Source organism: Muscardinus avellanarius (assembly GCF_963383645.1).
Source record: "Muscardinus avellanarius genome assembly, chromosome: X".
In the NCBI taxonomy this organism is placed as follows: Eukaryota; Metazoa; Chordata; class Mammalia; order Rodentia; family Gliridae; genus Muscardinus; species Muscardinus avellanarius.
In genome coordinates this window covers 77,061,780-77,084,747 of record NC_137792.1, presented here as the reverse complement: position 1 = coordinate 77,084,747, position 22,968 = coordinate 77,061,780, and the positions used below count along the sequence as shown (strand labels likewise).

The 22,968-nt window shown below is 48.1% G+C and overlaps 1 protein-coding gene across 2 annotated transcripts in view; it reads left to right on the top strand.

The window, feature by feature from the left end:
* The window catches only part of BCORL1 (BCL6 corepressor like 1), a gene marked incomplete at both ends in the record, with an annotated part of 57,262 nt that overhangs the window by 5,214 nt on the left and 29,080 nt on the right, over window positions 1-22,968 (top strand). For both annotated transcript variants that reach the window (XM_080718543.1, XM_080718542.1), the window contains 6 exons: window positions 1,052-1,142; window positions 1,432-4,704; window positions 8,120-8,285; window positions 12,550-12,630; window positions 15,317-15,706; window positions 20,594-20,817. In XM_080718543.1, coding sequence (XP_080574669.1) covers window positions 1,052-1,142; window positions 1,432-4,704; window positions 8,120-8,285; window positions 12,550-12,630; window positions 15,317-15,706; window positions 20,594-20,817 — 4,225 coding nt within the window. The remainder of the gene's footprint in view (window positions 1-1,051; window positions 1,143-1,431; window positions 4,705-8,119; window positions 8,286-12,549; window positions 12,631-15,316; window positions 15,707-20,593; window positions 20,818-22,968) is intronic.

Sequence of the window (22,968 nt, the reverse complement as noted above, 5' to 3'; positions counted from 1 at the left end):
AGGGTGTTGGCTGGAGCCAGGTAGAACTCTAGAAAAGGAGGAAATGTCCCTTGGAGGGAAAGAAGTACCATCTTATACTCCATTAAGATGTATGACTACAATGCACCATAACAACAACAAAAAGTAGTGTGTTTAAAGTGCCTCTTAGCTCCCAGTGACATGGTGGCCTTGAATCAGTATCTTTTCACATGCTGATAAACATGTTTCTGCTCTAGGCAGGCCCATCAGGTGAATAGGTGATGATTCAGATTCAGACTAGACCTGAAAACACAATGAGGGTGGTGATTTGTTTTAGAAGGAGGATTACCCAGAGCTGGGCATGGTGGCCACGCTTGTGATCCCGATACTTGGGAAGCTGAAACAGGAGGATCACAGTTTGTGGACAGCCTCAGCTACTTAGCAAGCTACTTAGTGAGGCCCTTCACAACTCAGTGAGACCCTGTTTCAAAAAAATGAGAAGACAAAAAAAATAGTGCTGGGGGTGTAGCTCGGAGATAGAATGTCCCTGGGTTCTATCCCCAGCACCACACACACACAAAAAAGGGAAAGGATTATCCATATGGATCCTTCCACCAAGCTTCCCTTATAGTCCTGAAATACGATCACACTTAAAAGACAAACAGTTTGCATGCCTTTTGAGGCCTGCCACGGCATGCATCTCTCTCCCCTTTGGGTGCTGCCCTGTAGCTCCTGGATGGTCACCTTGTCTGGTCAACTCCAGGGAAAAGATGAACGTGCCAGGGACACTCCACACTATTGGCGAGAATCCTAGAGAACACGAAAGGATTTAGTTAGACCAGGCTCCTGTGCAGGAATTTGGGAAGCTCCTGCTTCTCAAGCAACTGCTCACAGCAGTTGGAGTTGGAGATTATACTTTGCATTCTGGATTTCCCTCATCCCTAGTACCTTGTGATCTTTCCAAGCCACTATAGGAAGCCAGATAGGAACGTTTCACAGGAACTCAGGCAGGCAATGGGACTTCTGGGGGAAAGCGGTAATGGCTTCAAGACTGAGCCTCATGTTTCTTCTCTGGTTTTGTCTCCCATGCCAGAAGAGCACCTCTTTCTGATGAGGAGACTACGACAGGTGACTGCCAGCACTTTGGATCTCAGGAGTTTTGTGTCAGCAGTAGCTTTTCCAAGGTAAGGGGCTATGTGGTGCCATATGCTGCCTGCTAAAGGACGGAGCTGAGCTGCCTGGGCAACATGTCCAGCCCACCATCCCAAGAAGTAGACAGGAAGGGAGAAGACGCTCCCAGGAGTTGCTAGGGGTGGGGAGGAAATTGACCCACTGCCTTTTGCTTCTGCAAAGACCCTGTTGGTCAGGTTGCAGAGAGGACCAGCAGTTGCCTCTCAGGGGCCTCAGGACACTTGCACCAGCCGCAAGGGAGCATGCTGTTTTAAGATGGGACATGTTGTTCTGTCTTTGCAGGTGGAGCTCACAGCAGTTGGAAGTGGCGGCAATGCCCGGGGGGCAGACCCAGATGGCAGTGCAACAGAAAAACTTGGGCACAAGTCAGAAGACCAGCCTGATGAGCTTCAGCCAAAAATGGACTATGCTGGGAATGCAGCAGAGGCTGAGGGCCTTCTGGTGCCACTGAGCAGCCCGGAAGACGGGCTCAAGCTGCCCACACCTGACAGCACTGAGGTGGGCAACAGCAGGGCTGACTGCTCCTGGACTCCCCTCAGCACCCAAATGAGCAAACAGGTTGACTGTTCGCCGGCCGGGGTAAAGGCTTTGGACTCTCGGCACGGAATTACAGACAAGAACACTTTCATTTTGGCAACTCTGGGAACTGGAGTCCCGGTGGAGGGGACCCTGCCTCTGGTTACCACTAACTTTAGTTCGATGCCGGCCCCCATCTGTCCTCCTGCTCCTGGTTCGGCCTCTGTTCCCCCATCTGTTCCAGATCCTTTCCAGGTTCCCCTCTCTATCCCGGCCCCCGTGCCCCATTCTGGGCTAGTTCCAGTTCAAGTTGCCACTTCGGTTCCAGCTCCTTCCCCTCCCCTAGCACCAGTCCCAACTCTGGCTCCAGCCCCACCCTCAGTGCCCACTCTCATCTCTGATTCAAATGCCATTCCCGTTTCAGTCTCAGCCTCAGTCTTGGTGCCCGTGCCAGTGTCTGCTACTCCCTCAGGTCCGGTTCCTTTGTCAGCTTCTGCTCCCACTCCTCTCTCAGTCTCAGCTTCCGCACCTTCCTTGGCTCTGATCCAGGCGCCTGTGCCTCCTTCAGCTCCTACCTTGGTCCTCGCTCCTGTCCCCACCCCAGTTCTGGCACCCATGCCAGCATCCACACCTCCAGCAGCTCCCGCCCCTCCATCTGTGCCCATGCCTACCCCAACCCCATCCTCAGGCCCGTCTTCTACCCCCACCCTTATTCCTGCCTTCGCTCCCACACCGGTGCCTGCACCCACCCCAGCCCCAATCTTTACTCCAGCCCCCACGCCCATGCCGGCTGCCACACCAACTGCCATTCCCACCTCAGCACCCATCCCAGCCTCCTTCAGTCTGAGTCGAGTGTGTTTTCCTGCAGCTCAGGCACCAGCTATGCAAAAAGTACCCCTGTCCTTTCAGCCAGGGACAGTTCTAACCCCGAGCCAGCCGCTGGTATATATTCCACCTCCGAGCTGTGGGCAGCCACTCAGTGTGGCCACACTGCCAACCACCCTGGGGGTCTCCTCCACTCTTACACTCCCTGTTCTGCCATCCTACCTGCAGGACAGGTGTCTTCCAGGCATGCTGGCCTCCCCTGAGCTCCGGTCTTACCCATATGCATTTTCTGTGGCTCGGCCTCTGACTTCAGATTCCAAGCTGGTCTCTCTGGAGGTGAACAGGCTACCCTGTACTTCCCCATCCAGTAGTACCACCATCCAGCCTGCGCCTAATGGGGCCCCCAGGCCTTTGGCAGATACCTCACTCACCACTGTCTCTGCCAAGGTGCTTCCAACTCCACAGCCTTTGCTGCCAGCCCCCGGCGGGAGCTCAGCCCCACCGCACCCTGCCAAGATGCCAGGTGGCACGGAGCAGCAGACAGAAGGGATTTCTGTTACCTTCTCTCCCCTCAAGTCACCTCCGCAGCTGGAGCGAGAGATGGCCTCTCCATCTGAGTGTAGTGAGATGCCCCTTGATCTCTCCTCTAAGTCCAACCGCCAGAAGCTTCCATTGCCGAACCAGCGCAAGACACCTCCCATGCCCGTGTTGACCCCTGTGCATACCAGCAGCAAGGCCCTTCTCTCCACGGTCCTGTCTAGGTCTCAGCGCACAACCCAGGCTGCTGGTAGCAACGTTACTTCCTGCCTGGGCTCCACTTCCTCACCTTTTGTCATCTTTCCCGAGATTGTGAGGAACGGGGACCCGAGTACTTGGGTGAAAAACTCCACCGCACTGATCAGCACCATTCCGGGCACCTATGTGGGAGTGGCCAACCCAGTGCCTGCGTCCTTGCTGCTCAACAAAGACACAAACCTGGGCCATAATCGCGATCCTCGCCATCTTCCCAAGCAGGAGCCCATCTCTATCATTGATCAGGGAGAGCCTAAGGGCACTGGTGCCACGTGTGGCAAGAAAGGCAGCCAGTCTGGTGCTGACGGACAGCCAAGCACAGTCAAAACACGTTATACCCCAGCTCGCATTGCCCCAGGGATGCCGGGGTGCCAAACCAAGGAGCTCGCTCTCTGGAAATCTCCAGGGCCAGCAAATATTTATCCACGGTGTTCAGTCAATGGGAAACCCGCCAGTTCTCAGGTCCTGCCTGTTGGCTGGTCACCATACCATCAGGCATCTCTGCTTTCCATTGGCATTTCCAGTGCCGGGCAGCTCACCCCCAGTCAGGGGGTGCCCATCAGGCCCACCAGCGTTGTTTCTGAGTTTTCTGGTGTGCCAGCTCTTAGCTCCAGTGAAGCCGTGCATGGACTGCCCGAGGGGCAGCCACGGTCTGGCGGCCCCTTTGCGCCAGAACAGGACACTGTCACAAAGAACAAAACTTGCCGGATTGCTGCCAAGCCTTACGAAGAACAAGTCAGCCCCGTCCTCCTGACTCTCAGCCCTCAGACAGGGACCCTGGCACTGTCTGTTCAGCCCAGTAGCGGGGACATTAGAGTGAATCAGGGGCCCGAGGAATCAGAGACCCATCTCTGCTCTGATAGCACTCCTAAGATAGAAGGCCCTCAGGCAGCCTGTGGCCTGAAACTGGCAGGAGACTCGAAGCCTAAGAACCAAGTGCTGGCTACGTACATGTCTCACGAGCTGGTTCTGGCCACCCCACAGAACCTGCACAACATGCCCGAGCTGCCTTTGCTACCTCATGACAGCCACCCCCAGGAACTCACCTTGGACATGGTTCCGAGCAGCAAGAGGGGCTCCAGCACAGAGCTTTCGCAGCTTGGAAGCCAGGTGGATCTGGGGCGGGTGAAAATGGAGAAGGTGGATGGTGATGTCGTCTTTAATTTAGCCACCTGCTTCCGGGCTGATAGCCTCCCAGCAACTCCCCAGAGGGGCCAAGCAGAAGCCCGAGCTAAGACTGGGCAGCCCCGAGTGAAATGGGAAAGTGTTGGGGTCTTCACTTGCAAGAATAAATGGCAGCCAGATGAAATGTCGGAATCTCTACCACCCAAGAAGATGAAGTGTGGCAAAGAGACGGAAGGTGAGGAGCAGCAGCAGCAGCCACAAGCCAAGCCCATTGCCCGGAGTTCCCAGGGATCCAAGGTGAGTTTCAGCTCTTGGGCTGAGGTCAGAATCTGACGAAGAAGCCGGGCGTGGTGGCACACGCTTGTAATCCCCGTACTTGGGAGGCTGAGACAGGAGGGTCGCAGATTTGAGGCTAACCTCAGCTACTTCGACCCTGTTTCAAAATAAGGAATAAGAAAATAGGGCTGAGGGTATAGCTTGCAGGTGAAATGCCTCTGGGTTCCCCAATTACACACACATACCACACCACACCGCATACAAAGTCAGGTGAGGCCCTGCTGGTTGGCTGCACTCTGCTGTCTCAATTGCCTTTGACTCCTGCCTTGTGGCGAAGTGTTCCCGTGAACTGTGGTGATGGGAATACTGTGAATTACGACCTGCCATCTCCTAAGTTACATTCTCTGCAGAAGTGTTTTGCTTGGGGAGGGGCTAGCTTGTATTTGGTAGGATGTATGAAATGATTCCATCCCAGGGCCTAGGGAAGCCATTGTTCCAGATGACGTTGGACAGTAAGAGAAGCTACTGGTAAAGAAAATCCATTGATGACAAGGCTCTTGTCTGTAACAAGATGACTGACCACTGGCCTTGAGAACTTACAGCCTGGGGAGAGAAAGGGCCTTTTTTTGTGGTACTGGGGATTATATCAAGGGACATTCTATCAGTGAGCTATACCCCTAGTTCTTTTTATTTTTATGTTTTTACTTTTGAGACAGGTTCTATGCCATTTGCCCAGGCTGGCATCAAACTTGCAATTCTCCTGCCTTATCCTTCCAAGTACTGGTCTCTTTGGCTCCGAGGTCGACATTCTTTAGTTCTAGCCTGCTGTCTTTCCTTTCTCTTTATCTGCAACCATTTCACTGAATGTTTAAGTGTTTGTTGAACAGATATCGTGCCAGTCCCCCTCAGCCAGTAGGAATTCATCTTCATGAGGCTGCTATAGTTGATCGGTGAAGCACAGAGCTCAGGTTTGAAAGTTGGCCCTACCTCTTCTGAGCTACATGACATCGATTAAGCTACATGCTCTCTCTGACCCTCAGTTTTCCTCATCTGTGCAGTGAGACAAGAATAATATTTATTGGTTTGTTGTAATGATTAAATGTCCAGAATAGGCAAATCCATAATGACAAAGTGGATTTGCAGTTGTCTATGGCTGGCGAGGATGGGGATTTGGGGAGTAACCAATGTGTACAGGGTTTCCATTCAGGGTGATGAGGAAGTTTTAGAACTAGGCAAGGGGTGATAGATGTACAACTTATGACTATACTGAAAACAATTCAGTTGTATACTTAAATATGTGAATTGAATGGCATATCTCAATAAAAAGGTCTTTAAGAAAAGATTAGATGGCTGGGCGTGGTGGCGCACGCTTGTAATCCCAGCATTCGGGAGACTGAGACCTGAGGATCGCGGTTTGTGGCTAGCCTGAGCTACTTAGTGAGGCCCTCCGCAACTTAGTGAGACCCTGTTTCAAAATAAAGAATAAAAAATAGGGTAGAGGGTTTAGCTCAGAGGTCAATGCCCCTGGGTTCCATCCCCAAACCTGCAAAAGAAAAGAAAAGAAAAGAAAAGATTAGATGAAGGCCAGGCGTGGTGGCACATGCTTGTAATCTCAGTGCTTGGGAGGCTGAGACAGGAGGATTGCACAGGTTCGAAGCCAGCCTCAGCTACTTAGGCTCTCAGCAACTTAGTGAGACCCTGTTTCCAAATAGGTCTGGGAGTATACCCTGGAGGTAGAAAAGCCCCTGGGTTCCACGCCCAGTACCACACACACACACACACAAAAGATTAGATGAGGTGATATACAAAGGCTTAAAACACTGAGGGGCTGGGGATATAGCTCAGTGAGGGAGCACCTGCCTAGCATGCATGAGACTCTAGGTTCTAATTATACTACTGAAAAAAAAATCCACCTGGCACATAGTTAGTGCTCAGTATTACAAACAAAATAGATGTGGTTCCTGCCCTCATGAAGCTTATGTCTTGCCCATGACTCAATGAATGACAGGCATACACTGCTCCATCCTGCATGCAATTAACAAATAGTTCGCTGGGCCCACTGACACATAGGAAGGACAGAGAATAAAGTTACATGATTGGGGGCCAGCCAGGAAGCAGCCCCAAACAACAAAGATCCATTTTCAGGAGAGTAAATAACTTCAATCTTTCTTTTGTTACTTTTGTTTCATTTTTCTGAGAAATGAACCACTGATAAGCAAACTAAGATTAGGGAGTAATTCCAAACATCCCCTTGCAGGGCAGGGCCTAGGATCACAATAGTTTTCCTGTTGCTTGTGTCCTGCTATCCTGAGGGCCCTTCTGGATCCCCAGTAAAGAGAGTTGTGCTTCATTTGCTGCTGAGTGTATTCCACTATCTTCTCGTTCTTTGGACAGTTCTTTGGAAAATACTTCAAAACTCTGTTAACCAGGACATTCATCTTACATGACCTCACTGCCCTCCCAACTCTTCCCATAATTTGGGAGTGCACAATATATTTTTGCTTTCACTGCTGACCTCACAGAAGATACACATAAATATTTTCTAGATGTTCTGTTTTACTTGTTTTTGTCTATCTGAGGAAGTAAAAGTTAATGATCTATATTTGAAAGAGCCAGCTACAAATGATATTCAAAAATATTTTGAAACAGGGTCTCACCAGGTTGATGAGAGTCTCACTACTTGTTGAGACTGTCATCAAGCCTATCTCCTTTCTCAGCTTCCCAAGTATGGGATTATAGGCGATGCGCCACCACACCCAGCTCATGTTTTATTTTGGCACTGGGTCTCTTTAGGTTGCTCAGGGACTCACGATGTTCCAGGGGCTGGTTTACGCCTACAATCTTATCTCAGCCCCCCAAGTGCTGGGATTAAAGGCGTGTGCCACCATGCCCTGCTCAGAAAAGGCAGTAGTTTTGTTAGTGTCTGTCTCTCTATCGGTCTGTGGGTACAGAGAGTATGGGACCTGACTTTGCACCCTTTAAAAATGACTTTGGGTCGGGCGTGGTGGCGCACGCTTGTAATCCCCGTGCTTGGGAGGCGGAGACAGGAGGATCGCGCAGGTTTGAAGCCAGCCGCGCACGCTGGCTTAGGAGACCCTGTTTCCAAATAAAAATGTAAAAATAGGTCTGGGAGTATAGCCCGGAGGTAGAAGGGCTTCCAGGAACCCCAGTACCACCAAAAAAAAAAAAAAAAAGACTTTTGGTGTCCGGTGACTTGTCAATGCAGATTCTATAGACCTCTTTAAATTGATAGGGTGTGGATGCCTATGGGGCCCTGTGAGGGTACTGGATTCAGCCCAGGAAAGCCTTTGTAGCCCACTGGGGGCCCTGTTCCTCATGCTTCCTTCTGGGCAGCTCATGTTCATTTGCTAGAAACAGGTACTTGGCTTTCTTAAGAAGCAAAACTGACCTCAGACTTAACTCTACTTCTCCACAGTGCTGGAAGCCACCCAGTGACCCCCAGGAACCCACCAAGAAAAGCCCCAGGGGAGTTTCAGATTCAGGAAAGGAGCACAATGGAGTCAGGGGAAAGCACAAGCACCGGAAACCAACAAAGCCGGAGTCCCAGTCTCCAGGAAAACGAGCCGATGGCCAGGAGGAAGGTAGGCCCCAGAGGTGCCCGCCTTCCAGGCTGGGCTGCAGCGTGATCCCTGTGGTACTTGATGGGAAAGAGGGAATCAAAGACTGACTAGAAAAGAGAGCCTTCTTCATTAGGGAAGGGAGATATAAGTAATACCTCTGCTGAAGTCAAATATGAGGAGCTGGATGTGGTGGTGCACATCCATAATCCCAGTACTTGAGAGGATGAGACAAGAGGGTCATAAGTTTGAAGCCAGTCTCAGCAACTCAGTGAGGCTCACAGATACTATTTCCAAATAAAAAATAAAAAGGTCTGGGGGTGTAGCTCGGAGGTCTAAGGCCCGTCCGTGGGTTCAATCCCCAGCTCAAACAAAAACCAAATGAGAGAAGAGGGAACAGGGCCACAGATTCTGCCCCTCACACTAGAATACAGCATACTCTGCAGGCTGAAGGGGTAATTTGCAGCTGGCAGTCCTATAACCTTTAGTGGTTCTGGGCTTAAAGGAGAAATAGGCATAGGAGGATTTAGGCAAAAACAAAGTTTGGGGTTCATGATACTGTTTTTTCTACCTTTGGGCATATTGAAAAACTTTCATTCTAAAAAGATAGAAACAGCCAGGCATGGTGCCATACACTTGTAATCCCAGCATTTGGGAGGCTGAGACAGGAGGATCATGGTTTGAGGACAGCCTTAGCTACTTAGTGAGGCTCCCAACAACTTAGTGAGACCCTGTTTCAGAAAAATTAAGAATAAAAAATAGGGCTGGGGATGTAGCTTGGAGGTAGGATCCCCCTGGGTTCCATCCCCAGTACTGCAAAAATAAATAAAGAAAAAGAAACAAATCACTGCCTAGCTAGTTAGAAGGGTTTAGAGACATCTTAAAGCATAGCTTCCTAATAAGCTTAGTGCCCCCTCTATTTTATTTTATTTATTTACTTAATTTTTATTTTGTTTCATCTTTTAATTTTTTGTTTAATTTTTGGTTTGTGAAGGGCCTCAGCTACTTCGCAACTCTGTGAAAGCCTGTTTCAAAAAATAAAAAGACTATAGCCAGGCGTGGTGGTGCACACTTGCAATCCCAGTGCTTGGGAGGCTGAGACAGACCCTGTTTCCGAATAAAGTATAAAATAGGTCTGGGAGTGCAGCCCAGAGGTAGAAAAGCCGCTGGGTTCCACCCCCAGTACAACAAAATAAATAAATAAGACTAAAAAATAGGGCTGGGGGTGTAGCTTGAAGGTATAATGCCCCTGGGTTCTATCCCCAGTACTGCAAAAAAAAATTTTTTTGTTGTTGTTGTTTTAAAGATAGGTGTGGTGGCTCATGCTTGTAATCCCAGTAGTTGGGAGGATGGAACAAGGTTTTTATGAACCTAGTGTGACCTGTTTCAAAATAATAATAGAATAGAGCTGAGAGTATAGCTTGGAGGTAGAATGCCCCTGGGTTCACTCCCCAGTACCACAATTTTTTTCTTTGCTTAAAACAGGGTCTTGCTAGGTTGCTGAGAATCTCACTTACTAAGTTGCTGGGGCTGTCCTCAAACTGTGAGATCCTCCTGAATCAGCCTCTCAAGTACTTGGATTATAGGTATTTGCTACCAAACCTGGCTTATTTTATTTTTTATTTTTATTTTTTGTGGTGGGTATTGAACTCAGGTGCATTCTACCTTCAAGCTATACCTCTAGCCCCTTTTAAATTATTTTTTGTGATGGGGGTTGAACACAGGGTCATTCTACCTCTGAGCTACACCCCAATCCTACTTTATTTTTATTTTGAAACAAGGTCTTACTATTCTGATGAGAGTCTCACTACTTGCTGAGAATGTCCTTGAACCTACCACCCTCCTGTCTCAGCCTTCAAGTACTAGGATTACAGGCATACACCACTATGCCCATCTTTTATTTATTTATTTATTTATTTATTTATTTATTTATTTATTTATTTATTTTTGGTGGTACTGGGTGTTAGGTTTTTAGGCGCAATAAAAAAGGCGAGAAAGACCAGTGCGCCAAGAAGAAAAAGAATTTTAATGCGGTCTCCCCAGGGATAGGAGCTAGACCGCTCCTGAAGACCTCCAGCTCCTCCGACGCTGGAAGGGAAATGCCCTTCTTTTTAAAGTTTATGTCACATGGAAACATCGCCCCTCTCGCGATATCGCCTGTCTCGGGATATCGCCTAGCAGAGTCTCCTCCTTTTCTAAGGTCCCGTCCCATGGGACCCAACCTGTCACTGGGGTTCCTGGAAGCCCTTCTACCTCCGGGATACACTCCCACGGGCTACACTCCCAGACCTATTTTTTACTTTTTTATTTGGAAACAGGGTCTCTTAAGCCAGCGTGGCTGGCTCTGAACCAGCGCGATCCTCCTGTCTCCGCCTCCCAAGTGCAGGGATTACAAGCGTGCGCCACCACGCCTGGCGCTATTTATTTATTTATTTATTTATTTATTTATTTGGTGGTACTGGGGTTCCTGGAAGCCCTTCTACCTCCGGGCTACACTCCCAGACCTATTTTATATATTTTATTTAGAAACAGGGTCTCTTAAGCCAGTGAGGCTGGCTTTGAACCTGCGTGATCCTCCTATCTCCACCTCCCAAGCGCAGGGATTACAAGCGTGCGCCACCACGACCGGCTATTTATTATTTATTTATTTTTTTTGTGTGTGGTACTAGGAATGGAACCCAGGGGCATTCTACCTCCATGCTACACCCCCGGCCCTGTTTTTTATTCTTTATTCTTTTTATTTTTATTTATTTATTGGTGGTACTGGGGTTCCTGGAAGCCCTTCTACCTCCAGGCTACACTCCCAGACCTATTTTTTTATATTTTATTTGGAAACAGGGTCTCTTAAGCCAGTGTGGCTGGCTTTAAACCTGCGCGATCCTCCTGTCTCCGCCTCCCAAGCGCGGGGATTACAAGCGTGCGCCACCACGCCTGGCTTTATTCTTTATTTTGAAACAGGGTCTCACTGAGTTGCAAAAGATCTCACTAAGTAGTTGAGGCTGGCCGCCCATCTTTTATTTTTTTTATTTTGAGACTGGGTCTCACTAAGTTGCTCTGAGTCTTGTTATATTGCTGAGGCTATCCTCAGAGATGCGATCCTCCTGTCCTAGCCTCCCATGGAGAGATTATAGGCGTACACCACCATACTTAGCATAGTGGCCCCTTTTTTGAATAAAAAAAGTTACTCAGCATCCTCCTGAGTACTTCTACTGCTCCTTTATTTTGATTTTATGTGCCCACCCTTCACTTGTACCCAAAGCTCCTGCCACCCCCTGGATCAGTCCAGCATCCTCTCCAGGGCAGTATTGTAAACTTTGGGAATCTATGTAATCTCTGTTATCACTTAGGGACACGCAGAAATTTTGAGGTGGGGGTGTGTGTATGTGAATTGTGTGCTCTGCTGTGGATGGTCCCTGGGCGCCCTCATCAGGAAGAGAATCTCAGGCATTCCTGACTGTAGCAGTCTCAGTTCACAGTCTTGTCTATCTGACATGACCTGCCTCTTCTGCTCTTATATAGCATTTTTCTTATGTTCACTATTCCCTGCTCTCATCTTCCTACCTCACTTATTCCTTTAAGATTCATTGAAGCCGGGTGTGGCTGAGACTGGAGGATCGCAATTTGTGGACAGCCTCAGCTACTTAGTGAGGCCCTCTGCAAGTCAGTGAGACCCTGTTTTAAAATAAAGAATAAAAAATAGGACAGGGAGTGTAGCTTGGAGATTGAATGCCCCTGGGTTCCATCCCCAGACCTGCAATAAATAAATAAACAAACAAATAAATAAATAAGATTCATTGAGGTTGCCCTTCTCTGGGGTATGCTCCAGCTCAGAATTTAGTGGATGCATGGCAGCCTCCACGTAGGCAGCTGGGCCGTGTCTGGCATGCTGTTAAATTGATTCTGTGTACTGCCTTTTTCGACACCAGCAAAAATGACCCAACTCCCCAACTCCCAGTATTCAAAACCACCTTTGGTCGGGTATGATAGCACATGCTTGTAATACTAGTACTTGGAAGGTTGAGACAGGAGGATTAAAAGTTCGAAGCCAGCCTCAGCAATTTAGTGAGGCCTTCCACAACTTGGTGAAATTCTGTTTCAAAATTTAAAAATTAGATAGGGCTGAGGGATAGCTCGGAGGTATAATGCCCCTGAGTTCTATCCCTGGTACCACAAAGCAAAACAAAACCATCCTTTATTTTCCCACCTGAGCCTCTCGGGTGGGTTTCTAGTTTTTACATTCTGACTGTGATATTTCTGCCTTCTTCCCCCCAACCACGCATTACTCTAGGTTCCTTGGAAAAGAAAGCAAAGAGCAGTTTCCGTGACTTCATCCCAGTGGTTCTGAGCACCCGGACGCGCAGTCAGTCTGGTGAGTAAGACTAAGACCATGAGCTGTCTGGGCTGGCCCAGGTGCAGAGTTGGGAATTTGCTTCGCTGGGCCAAGATAACAGTCTCGTGTCTGTGAGGAGCCCTGGGTGAGAGCAACGGGTGAGTGGGGAGATTGCCCATGGTTTTAGGACTATTTGTCCAGTGCTTTTTTTTTTTTTTGAAGATTTAAAGAAGTTTATTAAAAAGATAGAAATACAGAAAATAGAAATACAGAAAATAGAAATACAGAAAATAGTTACAGCCCCATGCCAAAATGGCATGAGGGGGTAGGGTGGCCTGGGCCAACTCACCACTCCCCCTGTCCAGTGCTTTTTTTTATGCATTGTAGTTATATATCTTAATGGAGTACAAGATGGTAGAGGCATACATGCACACACCACTTATTTATTTAGCCATTTTTAATTCCCACTCCATCCCCTCCTCCTTTCCTCCTCATCTTCGGCTTAGTGATTGACTTTGATATATTTGTGAATGTACATTATGTACATTAGGGAATTTCCCTCTTCCCCCATCATTCCCCTCGGTTAGGTCGCCTTAATTTGCTCATCTCTGGTTTCTCCTTCATTTGGTCTGGAGCTCCTCTGAAGACCCTTTTTCTTCCTAGCTTCCACATATTAGGGAGAGCATCCGATTTTTTACTTTTTGTGACTGACTAATCTCACTTAGCATTTATGTTAAGTGAGATTGCTCTAGCTTTTTACAGCCAGGATTTGATATCACTTGTTGGGAGCCAAATGTAGAATAAGGAAAGGACTGTACCACTCAGGAAAGCTGTTTCTCCTCTAAACTTTGGCATCCTGTGATGATTAGGGCCTGTCTAAGGCACAGACATTCAACGTTTGGGCCTCAGTCTTCTTGCTCTATGCGATGGGCATTATCAAATTGGAAATGCCATTGTGTTGTCAGGGCCTTCAGAATTCCCTTCAACTCCCTGGATTGGTATTGGTCAATTCTCAGGGCCTAAAACAGTTCTTTCTAGCCTCTGCTCTCTTTTGCTGGCTGCATGGTGGTACATAGGACTGGAGATGGTTGCCCTGCTTCACCCAGACTTCCTTGCAAATTGGAGGGAGTAGGGAAGCGGGGCACAATGCACACTCAATGATGTGCCATTTTCTTAAGTGGCACCTTAGCCCATGGCGAGCATGGTAGTAATTGAGGTTCATAATGATGGCCTGGAGGTCTCACAAAGTCCTGAAGTGTTCTCTGAATCATCATAGAATGATTATATTATTCCCGGTCCCATTTTTGTGTTAAATACATTGTATGCATTTGATTCTTCAGAAACTGGAGATTCCTGTGTGAACTTGAAGGTGATTCTGTATTAACTAGAATATTAGATTAACCAGAACACTTTGTTCCTTCCTGGTCCAAATAATGGCAAGCTCACTGGACAGCTGCTGTCTTGAAGTGGCCTGACTTGAATCTCTGGTCAGGGGCAGCTCTGTTTGCCTCTAACTATTTCTTTCTTCTGTCGACCTCTCTGGTGTCCAGGGATTGTTGAGTCCAGCTTGGGAGAAAGATGGTTGTGTCTCACAGCTGCTTCTGAGGAAAGTGTCAAGTCTCCTTTAGCTTGAAATCGGGCCAATTTATGGTTGTACTTTTGTTGTTAGCAGGGTTGAAGGAAGGAACAGAGAGAGGAAATGGCCTCTTGGAAAGGTAGCCCAGGAGGACCCGGAAGGTGCCATCTGTTCTGGGGTAGCTGGGAGCAGAGAGGGGCCCTGGTGGCCCAGTGGTGAGAAACAGCTGCAGCTGGGTGGGGAGGGCCCAGGGAAAAAGCTCCACCCATGAACTCTTGGCCACTCAGTAGGAGGTGGGGTCAGTTTAAGGGAAGAGGGCCCACTGTGTCACATTTTTTTTTTTTTGTGGGTCTGGGGGTGGAACCCAGGGGCATTCGACCTCTGAGCTACAGCCCCTGCCCTATTTTTTATTCTTTATTTTGAAACCGGGTCTCACTGAGTTGCAGAAGGCCTAGGTAGCTGAGGCTGTCTGCGAATCGCGATCCTCAGGTCTCAGCCTCCTGAATGCTGGGATGACAAGCGTGCGCCACCACGCCCGGCCACCGTGTCACATTTAAGTGTGACTGAGCCAGCCCTGCCACAGGAAAAAGACTCCTTGCTTTGCTTTTTCTGAGACTCTTCTTTTGTGATTATTGTGCTTGCCCACGTTAGCTCTATCAGTGACAGTGGTGGGGCCACAGAATGAGCAGGGACTAGGGAGCGATTCCAGTCTGTGCTCCTTCACTTTTCTATTCAGCCCTCATTTCCCAAACAATGGGGACTGGCGGCTGTCTCCTGCCCTTCACACAGTGCTTGGTGCCTTAGAAATACAAATCAAGTTTGTGAAATTCAGTCAAGTGACATGTCCCCGTGGGTGAGAAAAGGTGTGTGTTTTTAATACTTGATAGTTGTATGATACTTTGGACTCTGTAAAACATGGGTGAAAGGTATCACCAGAACAGCCCATTGGGTCAGCAAGGAGAGAATGGTATCCCCGTTTTATTGACAAGGAAACAGAAGTGAGGGAACTTTCCCCAAAGCCTATGGATAATAACTGGCAGAGCCTGAACTTGAGCCCAGACCTTCAAACTTATCCAGGGCCCTCGTGTCAACACCATACTTAGTCCTTTGAAGAGGTGCTTGACCGTCCTATGTACGTCCCGTCCACAGGAAGCATCTGTAGCTCCTTTGCTGGTATGGCAGACAGTGACATGGGAAGCCAGGAAGTCTTTCCCACAGAAGAAGAAGAGGAGGTGACCCCTGCCCCAGCTAAGCGTCGAAAGGTGAGGAAGAGCCAGCGGGATACCCAGTATCGCAGCCATCATGCCCAGGACAAGACCCTGCTGAGCCAGGGCCGCAGGCACCTGTGGCGAGCCCGAGAGATGCCTTGGAGAACAGAGGCTGCCCGGCAAATGTGGGATACCAATGAAGAGGAAGAGGAAGATGAGGAGGAGGGCCTGGTCAAGAGGAAGAAACGGAGACGGCAGAAGAGCCGAAAATACCAGACCGGGGAGTATCTGACTGAGCAAGAAGAAGAGCAGCGGCGGAAAGGGAGAGCAGGTAAGGCTGGCCAGGGGCCACTGTCCCTGCAGTGAGGTTGGCTTCTGGGATCCCTTGGGCATCGTGGTGTTGGTACCTCAGCCTGCTCTGCACCATCTAAAGGCCTCAGGACCCATAGAAGCCCAGTGCTGTCATCTCCAGCTGCCAGAGGAGATCACTCAACTCCAGCCTAGAACTTCTAGCTTTGGGTTGAGATGGAATGAGTTTGAACTGACCTACAGGTGAGCTGAGAACGTGAAGGCTTGAGCCCTCCAGTTTCTCATAAATGTCTGAACCTGTGGGCTAGGCCACAGTGGCATCCATAGCATTGGCCGATACCATAATAGTGAGTTCTCTGGTTGGCTTGAGGGAATTAAGTCTTTGAGGAGGACAGGTTCTCTCCTAAAATCTTGGGTTCAAGAAAAAGGTATCAGCTGCCTTTCCTGGGATGCCTTCAACCCCCAAAGTAAAAAGAAATACAATGGCTCCCTCAAACCAACTGAAGAACTTCAAGTAGAAGCAGGCACAGCTTTCTCCATTAAAGCAACAAGGATTATTCAGAGGCAGAGTGGAGCTTTGAGGTGACCCAAGGTGGCATCCTTTTTGTTGGACCTAAGTTGGGAAGGCCGGCAGTCCAAAGGAAAAACTCAAGCATTCTTTGGCCTTGTCAGATGCTGTAAAATTTGACCATAGAGGCACAGACTGTCACAAGAGGCTTTTATTTATCAGTATGCTCTACTAAGTACTACATAGGCCCATTCCTATAGTGGATTTTTAATTGTGTAAAAAGCACATCTCTGGGTTCAGAGCACACCTCTGGGTTCCACAAGAACACTTCTGTCTCTTCCTTACAGTCTCTGATCTCTGCCCTTGAAGCAACAATTGGTTGTCTCCCTCCTGTAATGTATTCATTCTGAGCTGCTGGTAAACATCTGCAGTTAGGTTATTATCTAAAAATGGAATAACCTCACAATGAGTGGGTGGTTGATTCTGGGTTCGCTATAATGCGAAGAAGACCTAACCTCATTTCCGGCTCTGTTTAAGTGGCAATATATATGATGCCTATCCCTATGCTCAAGAGAATAATTGAGATAATTTTCACCAACTGTGTGAGTGAGTGGGGGCAATTTTCCCTTTCTTTCACCAGAACTGTAGTGGATTGGTCATGAATGAGTTGTCAAACCATTGGCATCGGCACTTGTGTTAAGATGAAGAGGAGCTTTGTGTCACCTGATTTCTAATGAGGGCTGGTTTTCTAGCTTGAAAGCTTTTTGCGGAGCTGTTGGCTCTTAGAACCAGAAGGACCTTTGAGTCCACTTTGCCTCTCAGGGCAGAGATAGGGATCTCTGCTGCATTTGTGCTAGGGAGTTAGCTAGCCTTCGCTTGAGTCCCTCCAGTAATGGAGAGAACCCCAAGTGATGAAGGCTCCCTATTTGATTTGGGGACAGCTCCAGTTGTTGCAAAGTAGGTCACCTCCCTCTGTGGATGTGTTAAAAGGTTTTGTGTTGAGGCAGCTGGCTTTGGCATATGGTTTGGTCACCTTTTTCCAAGTTGGGTGATGGCATCTATGGGCAGGAATTGTCTGACACACACGCCTCTCATCAGAAAACTCCAATCCTTCTTGCTACCACCTGTTTTTCAGATCAACATCAGAGAGTCAGGCAGTGGCCCAAACTAGGCAGGTCACCCTAATCCCCCCTGAGTATTGTGACTTTTCCTTTCATCCTGGGTGTGGCTCTCTCCCTTCTTGACCTGCGGAGGGCTTGGTGGGAAGGGCCACTCCCACTCCCACACCTGTTACCTCCACTCTTTTGTGTGCTACTATAAAGCCCTTGCTCCTCTGCAGCTGAACAAATGCCAAAGCCTTCCCTGCCCTGGGTAAGTGGGGAGGGGGCTGTTGCTTTTTTCGTGGCATTGAAAGCTGGAATATGGCTTCCCATGCTTCCAGAGGTCTTTACATAGTTTGGCTTTGTTTCTTTCTCTTTTATCTGAGCCCAAACTTGCTTTTAAAGACCTGCTTTAAGCAGGGAATAGTGGCACATATTTGTCATCCCAGTGCTTGGGAGGCTGAGACAAGAGGATTGCAGTTTTTTTGTTTGTTTGTTTGTTTTTTTTTTTTTTTGGTGGTACTGGGGTTCCTGGAAGCCCTCCTTACTCCGGGCTACACTCCCAGACCTATTTTATATTTTTGAAACAGGGTCTCTTACGCCAGCGCGGCTGGCTTCGAACCTGCGCGATCCTCCTGTCTCCGCCTCCCAAGCACGGGGATGACAAGCGTGCGCCACCGCGCCCGGCTAGGATTGCAGTTTTGAGGACAGCCTTAGCAAGTTAGTGGGACCTTGTTTCAAAATAAAAAAAAAAAATTTGAAAAAAAGCCAGGCATGGTGGCGTACGCTTGTATTCCCAGCATTTGGGAGGCTGAGACCAGAGGATCGTGGTTCGTGGACAGCCTCAGCTACTTAGGCCCTCTGCAACTCAGTGAGACCCTGTTTCAAAATACAGAATAAAAAAGTAAGGCAGGGGGTGTAGCTCAGAGGTCAAATACCTCTGAGTTCTATCCCCAGACCCCCCAAAAAAATTTAAAAAGGGCTGTAGTACGTGTAGCTCAGAGGTGGAATGCTCCTGTGTTCAATTCCTAGTACCCCCCCCCCCAAAAAAAAGGGCCCTACTTTAGAATATCAAGGCTTGAAGTGCCACTACAAACCATCTAGCACAACAGTTGTTGGACAGGTCATGGGGACCTCACTAATGGGTTGGAGTTAGTTGGGAGAAAGGGATGATGTGATGCCTGGCCTCTTAACAGCTGTGCATGAGCTACAGCTAGTGCCTCATAATGAAATGATGACTTCTACGTCTGGATCTGCCCTCGGCAACATCACACACAAGAGTCCTTATGGGGAGAAGGGGAGGTGAGAACTTGTGGATCTCAATCTCTTCATAAATTAGAAGCCAGGTGAGCCGGGCGTGGTGGCGCACGCTTGTCATCCCCGCGCTTGGGAGGCGGAGACAGGAGGATCGCACGGGTTCAAAGCCAGCCTCAGCTACTGAGTGAGGCTCTCAGCAACTTAGTGAGATCCTGTTTCCAAATAAAATAGAAAAAAGGTCATGGAGTATAGCCTGGAGGTAGAAAGCCTCTGGGTTCCACCCAGTACCAAAAAAAAAAAAAAAAAAAAAAAGAAGACAAGCCAGGTGTGGTGGTGCACATTTGTAACCCCAGTATTTGGGAGGCTGAGACAGGAGGATTTAGGCCAGTGTACCATAATTTAGTGTGTAGCTCAGTGGTAGAGTGCCTCTGAGCTTAATCCATAGCACCACAAAAAGAAAAAAAAGAGAGAGAGAGAAACTTTGGCCACTTAATTTATTTTACAGGCATACTGATCTTTTGTCATATGTTTGACTTAGTGTTCAATACTACAGGAAAGATAGAGAGCATACTGGTATAGCCCTACCTAAAGAGCTTGATATAATGCTTTATAAATAATTTTGCATGTATTATTTAATTCTTCCACCATGCCTGGGATGTGGATTATATTCTATCCATTTACACATATGGAAACAGGCTCAGAGAGATTATGGCTTGCTTCTGTCTAATTCCACAGTGGCCAAGCCATGCAACACTTCTGTTAAGAGATAAAGGTAATCTGGGTGTGGTGGTGCACACTTGTAATCCCAGCATTTGGGAGGCTGAGACAGGAGGATCACAGTTCACTGACAGCCTCAGCTATTTAGCGAGGCCCTTTGCAACTCAGTGAAATCCTGTTTCAAAATAAAGAATAAAAAATAGGGTTGGGGTATAGCTTGGAGGTAAAATGCCTCTGGGTTCAATCCCCAGTACTGCAAAAAATAAAAAAGAATAAAATAATAGGGCTGGGGGTGTAGCTCGGAGGTAGAATGCCCCTGGATTCCCTTCCCAGTGCTGAAAAAAAAATAAGAGAGAGAAATAAGGGTAAACAGAGCCTATCACTCCAACACATGGGGTTTAGGGTACACCTTAAGAGGATGAAGCTCTTACTAATGGCGTTCCCACAGGGCCTTTTTGAAATTTAGAATGTATTTTGTTCAGTGGGTTGTGGTAAGAATTAAGAGATGGTGCCTGGTGTATGTCAGTGACACAGGGACTTGATGTCCAACTAGGGAAGGTGGCAGATTTTTGCCATTGCCCACCAGCTAAGTAAGCCCATGGCACCTTCTGGTCTTGGGAGGTTCTGATATTTTGATCTTTGTGTCTTCAGCCAGAGACAAACAGGGCATTCAGCTGGGGAGAGCTTCAGCCATAAAGGCAGGCTTCCACTGTGTACTCCCCACCCCAGTGTACTTGATACTTAACTTTAGCAGAGCAGCTAAATTTGTCTTTCAGATTGGAGGAGACAAAGGGATGGAGAAAGGTCTGAGAAGAAATTCTGATTTGCTCTGAGCTAGGAGGAAATTCTTTAACATTATTCTCATCAGCCAGTTGTGGTGGCAGTGCTCCCAGTACTTGGGAGGCTGAGACAGAAGGATCCCAGGTTCATAGCCAGCCTCAGCTACATAGTGAGGCCCTTTGAAACTTAATGAGACCCTGTTTCAAAATAAAGAATAAAAAATAGGGCAGGGGGTGTACCTCAGAGGTCAAATGCCCCTGGGTTCCATCCCTAGACCTGCAAAAAAGAAAAAAATATATATAAAATTTAAAAAATAGGGCGGGGGTGTAACTCAGAGGTAGAATGCCCCTAGGTTCCATACCCAGCACCACAAAAAAAGAAGCATTTAGCAGAATAGCCATCACTGTAGTGCCTACCAAGAACTGATAGTTATACAACTTTACAATGAGATTCGAATCCCCAAAGTCCTCGGTTTCATCTTAGAGGCTGGCGTTGCTTTTGAGTGTTCCATTTTTCTGATGTATTTTCTTTCCTGTTTCTTGCTCAGATTTGAAGGCCCGTAAGCAGAAGACTTCCTCCCAAAGTTTGGAGCACCGCCTTAGGAACAGGAACCTTGTCTTGCCCAGCAAAACCCAGGGGATCTCAGATTCACCAAATGGTTTCCTCCCAAATAACCTGGAGGAGCCAACCTGCCTTGACAATTCAGAAAAGCCATCAGGAAAACGAAAGTGCAAGACCAAGCACATGGCAAACGTCTCTGAAGACACAAAGGTAGGTGACCACTAAATGGAGCTAGGCAGAGGACAGGAGTGGGCGAGAGATGGCAGGATTCTACCAAGTTCCTGCTGCAGGAAAATTCTTGGGGGGACAGGGAGGAGAAGATGGGGATGATCAAATTATTAACCCATGTTTATTTTATTTTATTTTATCCTATTTTATTTTTGTCTGTGGTACCAGGGATTGAACCCAGGGGCATTCTACCTCCAAGCTGCACTCCCAGCCCAATTTTATTTCTTATTTGGAAACAAGGTTTTGCTAGGTTGCTGAGAGCTTTGCTAAAGTTGTTGAGGCTGGCTTCAAACCTGCGATCTTCCTGTCTCAGCTTCCCAAGTCCTGGGATTACAGGCACGCACCACTGCGCCTGGCTAGCCTATGTTTGTTAAAGGTTTCTAAGCTAGTTCTAGAAGGGTTGGGGTGCATTTGAAGAATGGGAACTAAAGTTGTCGCTAACTCTAGGGTTTGACCCATCATGACTTTTCCTCTATAATCCTTGGATCACCTTTAAGTTAAGGAAGAGTTAAAGAATATGGCAGGATGTTAGCCTGAATAGCTTGTCAGCATCCAATCAAGAAGCTTTTGTCTGTGCTTAACTCACTGGAAACCAGTCATGGAGCTTTCTAAGTCAATCAGAGTAGAAAACAATTTGTAGAAGCAAGGGTTTTGATGTCCAGACAAAAGTTGCTTGAGAGTTGAGCTGAAGGAATTCCATTTGGGCCAGGTTATAGCTGCCCTTCCCCACCTCTACTCCTCATTTCTTGGCATGAGTGGACCCTTACCAGTTCTTTCAGGCCAGCATTCCTCGGACACCCATTTCAAATCCACATCTCTATTGGGTCTAATGTTTACAGCATTGGTATTGGATTCTACATTGTACCATTAGAAAAAAAAATCAGGTAATCCTTCTCCTGGGTGAGGTTTACATTTGAAAGAAGTGACGGTCCAAGGCAAAATGTGTACCCATAATATGTATTTGTCATTGACAACCAAAAAGAAAAGGACCATATTTGGTTTCTTTTGGTGGTTGTGATTCTTTTTTTTTTTTTTCTGGGTCTGGAGATGGAACTCAGGGGCATTCGATCTCCGAGCTACACCCCTTGCCCTATTTTTTATTCTTTATTTTGAAACAGGGTCTCACTAAGTTGCGGAGGGCCTCACTAAGTAGCTGAGGCTGTCCGCGAACCGTCATCCTCCAGTCTCAGCCTCCCAAATGCTGGGATTACAAGCGTGCGCCACCACACCCGCCTCGGTTATGATTCTTAATACCTGCTCCAGTCTTGAGTGGGTATACCTGAATAGTGCCAGCTAAGTGTGGGTACTTATCTCCCCCCTACTCTACTCCCCCCTACTAGAACTCTGTTCCTACTCAGACAAGGTACTAGAGTCTGTTTGCTCATCTTTAAAAATGGAGTTGATACTTCATGCCCTTTGTGTCTCACAAGGGTGCTTGGGGAAGCAAAGGAGGCAGTGTTGGAGACAGGCTTTGATAACCTTAAGTACTCTCTGAGGGTGGGTGCTCGTCCTTCTACTCCAAGCTGAGGCAGGAATGAGGTCTGCCCACCAGAGTCGCAGAGCAAGAAACCCCCGGCCTGTGCTGCGTGCTCCGCTCGCATCGTCGCTTTCCTGCCTCCAGTGGCTCTTGGATGTCGGCGCTTTATTATCTTCATTTTACAGCGAGGAAACTGAAGCTCAGGGAGGACAGGAGACTTGTGCAAGGTTGCTCATTGGTCTAGAGTATCAGAGATGGCCTACACAAATCCGGAACTCCAGTGGTTCCCAGTACCCCTCAGACTTCCCTCTGTATCCCAGAGACACTGGGGGAGAGGGTGGAACACTGTAGCCCCGAGCAGCTCAGGCAAAAAGTGGGCATCCCAGTCTCCTGACTCCCCCTCCCCTTCCTGCTATTCCACTCCAGATCCTCAGATGGCCCCGTCCCACACAAAGATAACCACTGGGCACTCAGCAGTTCACTCTGGTTCTTCTGTCTGGTGGTTCTGCCTGGCAGTGTGTCTGCTGAAATGCTCTCCTGGAGAGGGTTTTGCCCCTTCCAGGGCCCCCTTTCTTTCTCTCCCAGTCACCACCACCTGCTCCAGTTGGCCCCATGGCACGGGCTCTCTAGTGGGAAGCAAGGCAGCGGGGGAGGTG